Genomic DNA, 14004 nt, shown 5'->3' with positions numbered 1-14004 from the left:
ACACTCCCGCATTTTATCCTGGCACGCCTGCGTTTCTCCGCACACTCCCAGAAAACGGTCAGTTTCCGCCCAGAAACACCCACTTCCTGTCAATCACACTCCGATCACTTCAACTATGAAAATTCTTAGTTCGGACGTGAGTAAATCTACTAAGTTTTGTGCTTCGTACCATGCGCATGCGCATTTTTGCCTTAATCGCTCCGTTGCGAAAATCAGCAACGAGCGAACAACTCGGAATGACCCCCTATATCTCCTACAGGTAACTTTAAACAGCACCATGGCCCTCATTCCGAGTTGTTCGCTCGCTAGCTACTTTTAGCAGAAATGCAAACACAAAGCCGCCGCCCTCTGGGAGTGTATCTTAGCATAGCAGAATTGCTAACGAAAGATTAGCAATTTTGCTATTAAGTATTTCCTTGCAGTTTCTGAGTAGCTCCAGACCTACTCCTAGATTGCGATCACCTTGGTCCGTTTAGTTCCTGGTTTGACGTCACAAACACGCCCTGCGTTCGGCCAACCACTCCCCCGTTTCTCCAGCCACTCCGGCGTTTTTATCTGGCACGCCTGCGTTTTTTAGCACACTCCCTGAAAACGTCCAGTTTCCGCCCAGAAACACCCACTTCCTGTCAATCACACTACGATCAGCAGAGCGATTGAAAATCTTTCTTCGCCCGTGAGTAAAATAGCATAGTTTTGTGTAAAATTGCTTAGCGCGTGCGCTCTGCTGTGCATACACATGCGCAGAACTGCCGGATTTTAGCCTATTGGCAAGTCTGCTAAAAATAGCAGCGAGCGAACAACTGTGAATGACCACCCATATGAGATTTGCACCATCAAAATGTCCTTAACAATGTATTATTATTATTATTATTATTATTGAAAGTTAGTAGCAAAGTATCATGCAGGAGACAGCAGGACGGGCGGATGTGAAAGTGCTCTGCTAAGGCCATGTTAGAGCAGCCAGTGATGAATGGCCCCCTGGAAAGGTGATTGTCAGCTCCAGGACCCAGTGTCAGTGAGACACCGGCAGCAGAGTCCCCTCCCCCCCAAAACTGATGACTGGATACATTGTACCAGTTTGTGCAGCTGCAGTTCCGCGGTCGCGCCGCCAGGGGGCATTAGCAGCAGCAGCAGCAGCAGTAGTACAGCGGGCGCTGGAGGAGGAGGGCAGGAATCGCATCAGCTGACGCCGCCCGTGGATGTGAGTGTGTGTGACTACTTGTCTCCCGTGGACGCGGCTGTGCCACTCTCTCTGCCCGGAGGATAAGCAGACACCGCGGATACCAGGCTTCCAGTGCCCGGCTTGTGCCGCAGCCATGCTGCCCCATATCACCCTGCTGCTCCTGGCTGCCGGAGCCCTGGCTGCAGAGGTAAGGGGGTGGGGGAGGGCTGCTGGGGGAGATCATGATGTAATGCTCGGATCACACCTTGCTTTCCTTTGTGTGGGTGCCCTGGGGACCCACTCCTGCAGGGGTGCAGGGTGCTGCTGCCCTGGAGGCACTCTCTAGTAACCCCCTCCCTGCCTTTCCCCACCTTACCCACCATTCATAACATGCATGCCCCATCAGGGGGCTCCTGTGTGAGGAGGGTGCAGACAGATCATGGCAAAGCCCCCAGCCTGCACATTTGCCCTCCCTGGTGGGTGGCACCTGTCTTCTCATCCCTTTGATGCCCGTCATCAGTGTTTTTGCCCCTCTCCATTCCTGCCTGTGTTGCATGACCCTTGTGTGTTCCTTGCAGTAGCAGCGCATCATTATGTTACTATTAATGGTGCTGCCTGCTCAGTACATGGAAGAGATGTGCAAGTGGCAGGAATGCACAAAGTAATTACATCTAGTATTATTATTATTATTATTATTATTATTATTATTATTATTATTATTATTATTATTACATTTCCTTATTAATCATTGGGGAGACTGATGGTATATGATCTGCCTGTAGCCCACCTGTCTATATGGCAACTCCTCCGTCTGGCTGTGTTCTGTACAGAGCTGCCCACTGGCGATATACCCTGTGCATGGTCAGCTGGCAGGTCCAGTCCCTGCAATATGGCCCCCTGTGGTTTAGAAATCTTATATTCCGCTAGTGATGGTTGTGTCTGTGGTGGGTGGGTGGCAGGTAGGGTAAACATGTAATGTTATTATGGGGTCCAGTGATCAGCTGCATACAGTAGCTCCCTGTCCTTGGTGTGTCTTATAGGGGGGAGTTTTATAATTAGGTGCCTGGGGGGGGGGAGTCTTGGCTTGCTTTCGGCTCTTCCTTTGGGTGGGTTTTAAAGAGCCACTAGATAAAAGGATTTGACTGAAGGAAGATTAAGACACAGGGAAGATGGCGTCTCTGCATTGCTGCAATGAAAAGCTGTGTGGGAACTGCAGCCGGGAGAGAGCCTCCCACCACTAGGTGTTTATAAACCTGTTTCATTCATCCGTTCCCTTCTATACCATTCACTTGCAGCGCTTATCAAGCACTGAAAACCCACTGCTGGGGTTAGAGGTCCTTCAGACCTCTAACTCCCTGAGAGACGGCCACTTCCCCGCCGTCCAGTTGCCAGGAAGATTATATTTATTTGAGGCTGAGTGCAGAATGGATTGTACTGTAATTAGAAAGATGTTGTTAAGACGTAATCTCCGCCAGACAAGCATGCAGCAGGGCAGAAATAGCCCCAAACATGTTTGCAGATAATTCAACATTAATATGTTCAATATGTGGTACGTATTCTGCAATAATAACACATAATTGTCATACACTATATTACATGCTGCAGATGCCACCTCACTTCCTATATTTTTTCCATGGTTCAGTATGTGCATGTAATTTAAAGCTGCATTACCACCTATATGTTAAATGTTACTGACCAGCTCTTACTCCTCCCAGAGCCCCAGGGGCTGCCCCGTTTCTGTAATTCGGAACCGGCAAAATTATTACTTTTGCCAATTCAAAATGGCAGTGGAGTTGGTTTGTGAGCCAGGGGCCCAATCAGAAGCTACAGTCTCTGTGCTTGTGGATTCTGATTGGTCATTCAGGCTGACACCCCCCCCCCCCCCACCCCCCCCACCCCCATCCTCACCAATCCCTATGCAGCGTTACACAGATCTGGTTTTTAGGTAAGACTAGTTATAGATATGAGTAAAAAAAACAGGGATTCGGACGGGTGGACAAGTATGTGCTAATGCAACTTTACATTTTCAATGGCCAATCAGTTTTCATGTTTTAAGTTTATTAAATGTTTATTTTGGTTTTAGAGGGTTCTAATGTTAACTTTGTTTGGGCAGTAGTCAAAATATGTCAATATGTAAGTTTTCCTGGCTTTTGGTTTATAGTAGTCCATACTTGCCCCTTACAGTACATAGAGATTTGTGTCAACATATGTGTATACATATATGTATACATTTATTGTGTGAGGGAGATAAAGTACCAGCCAATCAGCTCCTGTCATTTTACATACACAGCCTGTAACATGGCAGTTAGAAGCCGATTGGCTGGAACTTTATCTCTCTCCACGGCTTAGTTCATCTCCGCCATAGTGTGTATGTAAAACGGACCCCTGTATATATGGTATATTTGCTACATTAAATGATCAGGCTGGTATGCACCTGAAGCCACTCTGGTTTTTGCGTTATTTTATGAACTGTTGTTTGTTTTTCATAAAGCTGAAAGCTTGCCAACCATATCCCTTCAATCTGGGACACCTATGATTTACACAGGTTCTGGGGCTGGATAAATTGAAGCTTGCATTTCAGCTGGATTTAATCAGCCCCAGAACCTGAGTAAATAATACTTGTCCCGAATTAAAGGGTAATTGTCGCAATTCTAAGTATACAGTATGAGCTTGTTTGTGTATACAGGAGCAATTCTCTGTTACGAAAACACCTTGTGGTTAACGTCGGCTACTAAATGTGAGATCATTGAATTTTTTCGGTCACTGTAATAGATAGTGTTGATTTTAGCTGTGTTAGCTGGAACTGAATATCTCCCAAGTGCTTGGAATGAGGAAAGCGGTCATGAAATAGATGCGCACAAACATGCAAACACCTGGAGCCCATCATCAAAATCTGCTATATCTGTATAGTTGTATGCGTCAATGATTTATGCACTAAAAATGTATTTTCCACCTCTAGCTTCTGGATGCCGGTTGGATATATTGCCCGTATTAAGATATGTTGCTTAGGCTGCATACTCTCACCTTTATTTTATCTACCGCAGATGATGTCTGGCTGTAGAGGCATACAATATGTGTTTGGACTTCCTCCTTTATCAGCCTACATAGTGTAAAAGGGGTCCTTGACCTAGTACCACCTCTCAGACATCATCCGCAGTATAGGTTTTGCACATCGGAAGCCATTACTTGAAGGAACGGCCGGCTGCCAGGTCACTTTACTGTGTGTAGCGAGACAATGAGCAGCTTATTCCGTGCAGCATTTGAATTCTAGTGAAAACTGACTCTCTTTGTGCCCGTAAGCTTGCTCAAGGGTTTATTAATACTGTCATTTAGAAAACAGAGACATATTCATTCTGATCTAAACAAAACCCTCCTATTGAAATCACAGGCCTTATCCTGTATCTCCTTTTATGTTCTGCCATTCCTGCTTTTTAAGCGCTCAGTCATTTTTAATGAGAGAACCTTTGCTTAAAATGTGTATTCTTCTGTTAACTCAAGTTATTGTATAGAACTATTTAAGGTTTCTGTTCTGTACCTCAGCACAGGTCATTATATTTTTGGTTTCCAGAACTAACTACTGATTCATGATGTGCTCAAATTGAGCCCTTCACATACATAATGCAAAGGCAGACATTTTATGGGCGAACCAATATTCAGCCTGACAGTTCTCTAGGAAAATAGTTACCTCTTTGAGGTGTGAGTGCCTCATACCTCAGTAATGTTACAGGATCAGAGGTGATAGGATGCAGAATCATGTGTATTGGTTCAGCTCAAAAATGGTAGCCTCCTTTGTTTGTAGGTATCTCCATAAGCTTCAAAAGTCCATTGGGTCAGTTGATGAGTGATCCAAGGCAGGGTAATGCATTGTGGAAATGTAAGGTGGAGGGGGGTCAATGGCTCAGATTTTAATTGAGGCCACTGGTGGTTGGTGGCAGCTTTGTGAGATAGAGGCCTGTGCGATAAGGACTAATGATGGCGGATGGCCTTTGGTGGGCTGAACCAAGTCTGTTTTTGGAAACCTCAATAAGCGTCCGTGTTCTCCTCATTATCATTTTTACGGGAGCTCCACCTGGCTTTTGTCACGTGCCTCCCAGCACTATCCTGCTCCAGGGGTCTGATGGCGAGAATCCGAGCCGCGCTTCGCTTACGTTACTGTGACAGGGACGGTAACGCAGATCCCTACTCTGTATTTAAGAGGCCGGGCGTGATTTGGACAGCAGGAACATTGCAGAAAGAGTAGATTGTGTAGCATTGTATCTAAGCGTGCATTGCTGGACACAATTATATCTGAGCAATATCTGCAAGATTTAGTTCATTATTCAACTTTAAATTGTTACGCTCTAGTTCCAGTCCGTATAAAGATTTCAATATTTTTCATTGCACACTATTACACTACTTGGGATACGGTCGTTAGGTCAAAAGTCATTAGGTTGACCACTGAAGGTCGACATGAGGTTTTCAAATTTTTCCCTTTTTTAATTTATTTATTTTTCATACAATCCACGTGGACTACGATTGGGAACGGTAACCTTGCCCGAAGCGTGGCGAGCCGTGCAAGGGGACACGGTTCACTAATTGGGGTTCCCCGTCACTTTAAGAAGAAAACTACGCCAGAAACAGGCAAAAAAAACATGTTGACCTGTCGACCTAATGACCATGTCGACTTATTGTCCCTGTCGACCTAATGCATGTTGACCTTCATGGTCGACCTAATTACTGTCGACCTAAGTTGTGTCTATCCAATGGTATCTGGTCAGATGGTCGACAATGTTAAGGTCGACACTTATTAGCTTGACCGCTGTTTGTCGACATGTGAAAAGGTCGACATGCGTTTGTAACTTTTTGTGGAACTTTCTCTTACTTCACGATCCACGTGGACTACGAATGGGAACGGTAACCTTGTCCAAAGCATGGCGAGCGAAGCGGTGCACTAATTGGGGTCCATCGTCACTTTACGCAGAAAACGACACCAAAAAAGTAAATAAAACTCATGTTGACCTTTTCATGTGTCGACCTTTCAGGTGTCGACCATTAGTCCATGTCGACCATGTCAATGTCGACCTAATGAGTGTTGACCTTAACATTGTCGACCATTCATACTGGAACCCTATCCAACGACCCATACCCCTTCTTAGTACTAGCCGGATGTCAACATTTTCTGTGGAGAATACTGAACGGATTGTGTATGTGTGCCCGGCGGTCAGTCCGCCAATCATCAGTGAGCTTACATTGCTCCTGTACAAAGTAGCCCATGTTGGATCGTTGCTGCATTTTCTTTAGCCAGTGTTGCCTTAAAGCAATGATTTATTGGTATAGTAACCCCTAGCAACCAATGCACAATTCCTTTTTACCATTACAATGCCAGCAAATGACCGGTTGTTGTGGGTTTTATGGCTCTTTTTGCAAAATATCAGTAAATTGCCCCAATTGCATCTATTTGTCCACCAAGTGCCAGGTAACAATGAATGAGCCCGGGGGATTGTGCAGGTCTGAATACCCCTGGCTGCTGTGATAGCTCTGCACGTACTCGCCCATACAGTGTAATGTCAGTGGTGCATGTAGTCACTAGGAACGTGACAGTATAGCACCGGCTGCAGTGGGGACATAATATTCTACCTTCTGCATCAAGTGTAAATGCTTCAGTCTCTAGATCGTCCATCGCACTGTTACTACCCAATTATGTGCTGTGTGTAAATGGAAATTCAAGGTGACACTACATCAGGCGTTCTGGTCTGTAGATGGCTTTCTCCGCGCCGTGTATTATTCTGAAGACCCTATATTTCTGCTATTCCATCTTTAAAGTGAGTCTTAACCGTATATGATTCATTTCTCCTTTGTATTTGTCTCATGTAAACGTGAAGGGATAATTGTATAAAAATACACTAGTTATAACCTTTTACCTAGTTAACGTGCTAGTGCTTGCAGATCTATATAATAGAATATAGATTCCATTGTTTTTCTTCCCCTGTAACCCTTCTCTGTCCGTCCTCCCAGAGGTCTCCTGTCATTCTGCGTGATAATCCTCTCACAATACAATGGCTAGGGGGCATAGGGTAATGAAAAACTATATGTATGACATCATTGGGGCCTGGCCAGGCCCGGGAAAAGGCATGGAATAGGCAGTGCGGGGACAGACACAATGATGAACGGAATAACACACAGTTGTGTGCGGCGTATATGCCGTCCTCAGTGCTAAGAATAATTCAGCAAAGTGTATTTTTGGCGTCACGGCCACTGTAACCCTAGGATGTGCGCAGGAGAGATTCACAGTGACCAGGAAGGGTCACAGCAGTGGAGGGCAGCCTGATACACTTCAGGTGCCAAATGGATGGGGGGCCTGTCTGAAAGGGCCACACATTACCTGCAGTCTCAGTTACAAGGTAATACATTTTAACAAAAGATTGCGTTGGCTGTCTGTAATAACAGACCCATTTAAATGAATGTTACAAACTAGAACACATAAATTGAGAATGGAGCAGGGAAAAGCTGGGGGCCACAGGTGGAGACTCGGAGGGCCACAGGCGGGTCATCACTGGACTAAAGCCTACCTAATTGTGATGATATTGTGCTTGCTTCACACTTCTATTCCGGTGGAACTGGGCAGCCAAACTTACAGTTCTCTTCTGCACATAGCCATTTGTAAGGGATGCCGTTAGCATCCCAGCAGTTGGGATGCCAGCGGTCATGTGACCAACGCCGGAACTCTGACCGCCAATATCTTGAAAGTAAATTTGACGGTGACGGTTAGGGTTAGGCACTGGGGGAGAAGGGGGTGTTAGCCATAGGTTTAGCCCTAGCTTCCACCCCAGGCGGGTTAGTGTAGGGGATAGGAGAGGGGTAAAATAATTTCCCTGTCCCCTGTTGGCATTCTAATTGTCAGGATGCCGGTGTCGGTCATGTGACCGCCGATAAATTGTATCACACCCATTTGTATAGCTGCTCATAGTCTGATCACGTGACTGCAAAACCCATTTCTTAACTGTAAAAGAATTATGCCATTTGTGTACTCGGGTATTTTACTTGTGATACAGTACTTCAAGGTTTTGATTGGTTGTATTGGTTCCTTGTGTAGTTCCATTGTACTAGTATCAATTGGAAATACAGGCAGATGTCCTGGGGAACCAATAATATTTGACAACTCGTATAAAGTCCCTTCCAGTAGAGTCCCAAAGGGAACAGCAATGTCGGGGGGTAAGGAGGGAGGGGTGGATCTGGCGCAATGATCACATGACCGCTGCCCTGCTGTTCAAAGCCACTATTTGCTACAGTGTACAGCGGTGTCAGGGCCTTGATGATATAAATGAATACAATTGCATCCTCAAACAACTTACTGCTGTTTACACCATCTCTGTAGATAGTATGTAGAGCAGGCATATCAAACTCATGGTCATCTAGCTGTTGTGAAACTGCAAGTCCCAGCATGCTTTACCAGCTGATCAGTGGAAGGTATGCTGGCAAAGCATGCTGGGACTTGTAGTTTCACATCAGCTGGAGGGCCACGAGTTTGACATGACTGATGTAGAGAATAAAAGGGTAATATAGTGGGAGCTTTCACCCCAATTAAAATTTGAGCCAACAATCCCCCAGCGTAGACTATGCACGACCACCTGCATTGTTCTCTCTTATTGTATTGCAGCTGAGAACAGTAGATGAAAGGCTTATGCTAATAAATCATGGTGTGCCTAGGTGCAGCAAACTAGCCAAGATGATCGTGGCTCCACCTGTACCTTGTCCATGGGTGTGATACCATGGCTTTCTAATTCTCCAGCCATAATGAATTGAACTCTAATGTACTGTATTGTGGTATCTAAAATGTAAGAATACCAATATGCAGACTGCCTACTGGTAACTGCAATCATACATTAAGCCGGGAGTCCGGCAACAGAGCATTTTGTACCTGGTGCAAGGGATGTTGGATGGAGGGTCTTTTCTTTATTTAAAATGAAATGTAACATTATAAAGGGGGTCATTCCGAGTTGATCGCTCGCTGACGATTTGCGCAGCGATCTAGTTAAAAAAAACGGCATTTATGCACATGCGTATGGGCCGCAATGCGCACGCGCGTCTTACGGGTACAAAGCCCGTTGTGGTTGTGCACAGGTTCTAGCGAAGTTTTTCTTCGCACTGACGGGCGCAAGAAGATTGACAGAAAGGTGGCGTTTCTGGGTGTCAACTGACCGTTTTCAGGGAGTGTTTGCAAAAACGCAGGCGTGTCTGAAAAAACGCAGGCGTGGCTGGGCGTTCGCTGGGCGGGTATATGACTTCAGATCCGGACACGAATAGGCTGAAATGATCGCAAGCGCTGAGTAGGTTCAGAGCTACTCAGAAACTGCACAAACTGGTTTTGCAGCGCTTGGCTGCACAAGCGTTCGCACTTCTGCTAAGCTAAAATACACTCCCAGTGGGCGGCGGTATAGCGTTTGCACGGCTGCTAAAACTAGCTAGCGAGCGATCAGCTCGGAATGACCCCCAAAGTGCAACTGAATATGCTGACACTATATCAATAAATCTTAATAAATAAACATTTGGCAAAACCTGGAAATTTGGGGGCTGTAGACGCAGCTCGTTTTATTGATGTGTCTGACTTCCAGAAAGCAACTCCGTGAGTTTCTACTTCTAGCAAGGGATCACCGGTAGAACTTAAGTAGTCACTTTATTATTCGTTTCCGTTAAGTAACCAAGAGGAGTGAAAATCCAGCAAGGAACAGAAAACCATGTGCCTTGTTGGGTGTTCTGAGCCGTATGTGGGCATTCCGACAGGTTGGCGTGAATGAATGGAGAAAGCCGTCCCCTGTAACATACACATGCAGCTATTCACACATAGGGGTCATCTGAGGGTGGGTTGGAAGGCTTCATACAAACCCACAGGCCTGGTCGCTGCTGCTGTCAGCTTGTTTGTAAAGAGTTTAAACCCTGGGTTTATGGCTGCAGTAAAACAATGATTGCTAGATTAAAATAATTTATTTGGTTTTATGTTTTGGAGATAGTTCTAACATAATACATAACAAACTGTATACTGACACTGGATAGGAAAAAGTGAAAGATTGATTTTAAGTCGGGAACCAACATTTGACCTGACATTGAATAAGGCATAATCACAAGTAAGACCTTTATACATTTATAGCGTCAGTTGTGGGGTGAGCATTGGGGCGTGGGGACCCCTGAGCTGCTGTGGCTGGGTCACCTCAGATCATCACTACTTAACACTTGGGCAGTATGGATGGTGTAATAGTTAGCATTACTGCCGCACAGCACTGAGGTCATGGGTTCGATTCCCACCATGGCCCAACTGTGTGGAGTTTGTATATTCTCCCCGTACTTGCGTGGGTTTCCTCCGGGTACTCCGGTTTCCTCTCACACTACTAAAATATACTGGTAGGTTAATTGGATCCCAACAAAAATTAACCCTAGCGTGAATGTGTGTACATGTGATAGGGAATAAGGGGGCAGATGTATTAACCTGGAGAAAGCATAAGGAAATGATAAACCAGTGATAAATGCAAGGTGATAAACACACCAGCCAATCAGCTCCCATATGTAAATTAACTGTTAGGAGCTGATTGGCTGGTGCATTATCACCTTGCACTTAACACTGCTTTATCACTGGTTTATCACTTCTTTATGCCTTCTCCAGGTTAATACATCTGCCCCATAGATTGTAAGCTCCACTGGGGCAGGGACTGATGTGAATGGGCAAAATATTCTCTGGAAAGCGCTGTGAAATGTGTGTGCGCTATATAAATAACTGGTAATAACTAAATAATAATAAATAATACTTTATATAACTTTCTTTGTTTTTTTTGTTTTTTTATCCATGTAACATTTTTTCCCACACATTTTCCACTCCTGTAACACTCCTAATGCTAGGGCAGATGTATTAAGCCTGGAGAAGTGATAAAGCAGGGATAAGTGCAAGGTGATAACGCAAAAGCCAATCAGCTCTAATATGTAAATTGACAGTTAGGAGCTGATTGGATTGTGCATTATCACCTTCCACTTATCACCGCTTTATCACTTCTCCAGGCTAAATACATCTGCCCCAACTGTGCAGCTGCTTTCACTCATGTGATGCTCTGTAACACTTCACTGCTATCTGTCATTTGTCATTTTGGCTGGCGGAGTTTGGGGGTGCCCCACTCCCCAGACGTGAACACCTAGAACAGTCCTGGCCAACCGGTGGCTCTCCAGCTGTTGTGAGACTACACATCCCAGCATGCAGTGTCGCAGTTTTAGCATTCCCCAATAGCAAAAAAATAGCAAAAGTGTGCCAGAGCATGCTGGGACTTGTAGCTTCACAACAGCTGGAGAGCCACAGGTTGTCCAGGCCTGACCTAGAATGTTAAGGGTTTACCTGATGAGGTGACCTGGACATTGGTGGGTAAGCCCATTACTTCGGGCAAATTTCTGCTAATAACCTCTTATTTAATTGTCATTTTTATTAAATTTTTTAATAGTAATGTTTGCATAGTGCACCCCCCATGCATTTGGGTGCGAGAATGCATTCCACACCACTAAACAATTGAATAGCTTCTCATCAGTTAAGATGGGAGCTATGAGCTTGAGAAACAGTTGTATTGCCCCTTATTAGGTCATTGGTCCCTAGTGTATGGACAGCGTGCATTCATAAAAATTACCAGCACCAAATGTTCCAATAGCACCACAGACGGTGAAGGAGAGTGACCTACCTTACTGAAGCTGGCAGAAGCTTGCTGTAGTGAATTGCTGGTAGGACTCAGTTGTCCTATACCCAATGTGTGTACGAGGCAGCAGTATTAGATTCACTTAATATATTTCAAACTGGGCCACGCAGTATGCTGGTGCTCTATACAAAAATGTTAATATTATAATATTTATAATAACATTTCTCTAACGTCCTAAGTGGATGCTGGGACTCCGTAAGGACCATGGGGAATAGCGGCTCCGCAGGAGACAGGGCACAAAATAAAAGCTTGAGATATCAGGTGGTGTGCACTGGCTCCTCCCCCTATGACCCTCCTCCAAGCCAGTTAGATTTTTGTGCCCGGCCGAGAAGGGTGCAAACTAGGTAGCTCTCCAGAGCTGCTTAGAATAAAAGTTTAGTTAGGTTTTTTTATTTTCAGTGAGTCCTGCTGGCAACAGGCTCACTGCATCGTGGGACTAAGGGGAGAAGAAGCGAACTCACCTGAGTGCAGAGTGGATTGGGCTTCTTAGGCTACTGGACGTTAGCTCCAGAGGGACGATCACAGGTTCAGCCTGGATGGGTCACCGGAGCCGCGCCGCCGTCCCCCTTACAGAGCCAGAAGAGACGAAGGTCCGGTGAAAGCGGCGGCAGAAGACATCCTGTCTTCAAGACTAAGGTAGCGCACAGCACCGCAGCTGTGCGCCATTGCTCTCAGCACACTTCACACTCCGGTCACTGAGGGTGCAGGGCGCTGGGGGGGAGCGCCCTGAGACGCAATATAACACACATATACCTTAGCTGGCAAAAGGAATACATCACATATAGCTCCAGGGCTATATGGATGTATTTTTCCCCCTGCCATTTTACACAAAAAAGCGGGAGTTAAGGACGTCGTGAAGGGGCGGGGCCTATCTCCTCAGCACACTGGCGCCATTATTCCCTCACAGCTCCGCTGGAAGGACGGCTCCCTGATTCTCCCCTGCAGTACTGCATCTGATTCAGGGTAAAAAAGAGAAGGGGGGGCATTTTGGCAGCAAATAACTAGATTAACAGCAGCTATAAGGGATTAACACTTATATAAGGTTATCCCTGTATATATATAGCGCTGGGTGTGTGCTGGCAGACTCTCCCTCTGTCTCTCCAAAGGGCTAAGTAGGGTCCTGTCCTCTATCAGAGCATTCCCGGTGTGTGTGCTGTGTGTCGGTACGCGTGTGTCGACATGTATGAGGAGGAAAATGAGGTGGAGGCGGAGCAGTTGCCTGTGTTAGTGATGTCACCCCCTAGGGAGTCGACACCTGACTGGATGATTGTGTTTAAGCAATTAAGTGATAATGTCAGCAATTTACAAAAAACTGTTGACGACATGAGAAAGCCGGCAAATCAATTAGTGCCTGTTCAGGCGTCTCAGACACCCTCAGGGGCCCTAAAACGGCCGCTACCTCAGTGGGTCGACACGGATCCAGATACAGATACTGAATCTAGTGTCGACGGTGACGAGACAAACGTAATGTCCAGTAGGGCCACACGTTACATGATCACGGCAATGAAAGAGGCATTGAACCTTTCTGACACTACAAATACCTCAAAGGCGGGTATTATGTGGGGTGTGAAAAAACTGCCAATAGTTTTTCCTGAGTCTGAGGAAATAAATGAGGTGTGTGATAAAGCGTGGGTTTCCCCCGATAAAAAACAGCTAATTTCTAATAAGTTATTAGCACTATACCCTTTCCCGCCAGAGGTTAGGGCACGGTGGGAAACACCCCCTAGGGTAGATAAGGCGCTCACACGTTTATCTAAACAAGTAGCGTTACCGTCCCCTGATACGGCCACCCTCAAAGAACCAGCTGATAGGAGGCTGGAAAATATCCTGAAAAGTATATACACACATACTGGTGTTATACTGCGACCAGCAATCGCATCAGCCTGGATGTGCAGTGCTGGAGTCGCATGGGCGGATTCCCTGACTGAGAATATTGATACCCTGGATAGGGACAATATTCTGTTAACTATAGAACATTTAAAGGATGCATTGCTATATATGCGTGATGCGCAGAGGGATATTTGTACCCTGGCATCAAGAGTAAGCGCAATGTCCATCTCTGCCAGAAGAGCATTATGGACCAGACAGTGGTCAGGGGACGCAGATTCCAAACGGCACATGGAAGTATTGCCGTATAAGGGG

The 14004-nt window shown here is 45.7% G+C and overlaps 1 protein-coding gene across 4 annotated transcripts in view; it reads left to right on the top strand.

The window, feature by feature from the left end:
* Positions 1 to 1120: 1120 nt before the first annotated feature.
* Positions 1121 to 14004, top strand: part of APP (amyloid beta precursor protein) — a 405252-nt gene continuing 392368 nt past the window's right edge. For 2 of the 4 annotated variants that reach the window (XM_063956382.1, XM_063956381.1), the window contains exon 1: positions 1124 to 1370. In XM_063956382.1, the coding sequence (XP_063812452.1) occupies positions 1317 to 1370 (54 nt within the window). In that variant the 5' untranslated portion in view covers positions 1124 to 1316. Of the gene's footprint in view, positions 1371 to 14004 lie in introns of all 4 variants that reach the window. The other 2 variants (XM_063956380.1, XM_063956379.1) reach the window with 2 other exon arrangements.

This window comes from Pseudophryne corroboree, chromosome 2 (genome assembly GCF_028390025.1).
Source record: "Pseudophryne corroboree isolate aPseCor3 chromosome 2, aPseCor3.hap2, whole genome shotgun sequence".
In the NCBI taxonomy this organism is placed as follows: domain Eukaryota; kingdom Metazoa; phylum Chordata; class Amphibia; order Anura; family Myobatrachidae; genus Pseudophryne; species Pseudophryne corroboree.
Note: the sequence above shows the minus strand (reverse complement) of the source record. Positions and strands in the feature narration are given on the sequence as shown.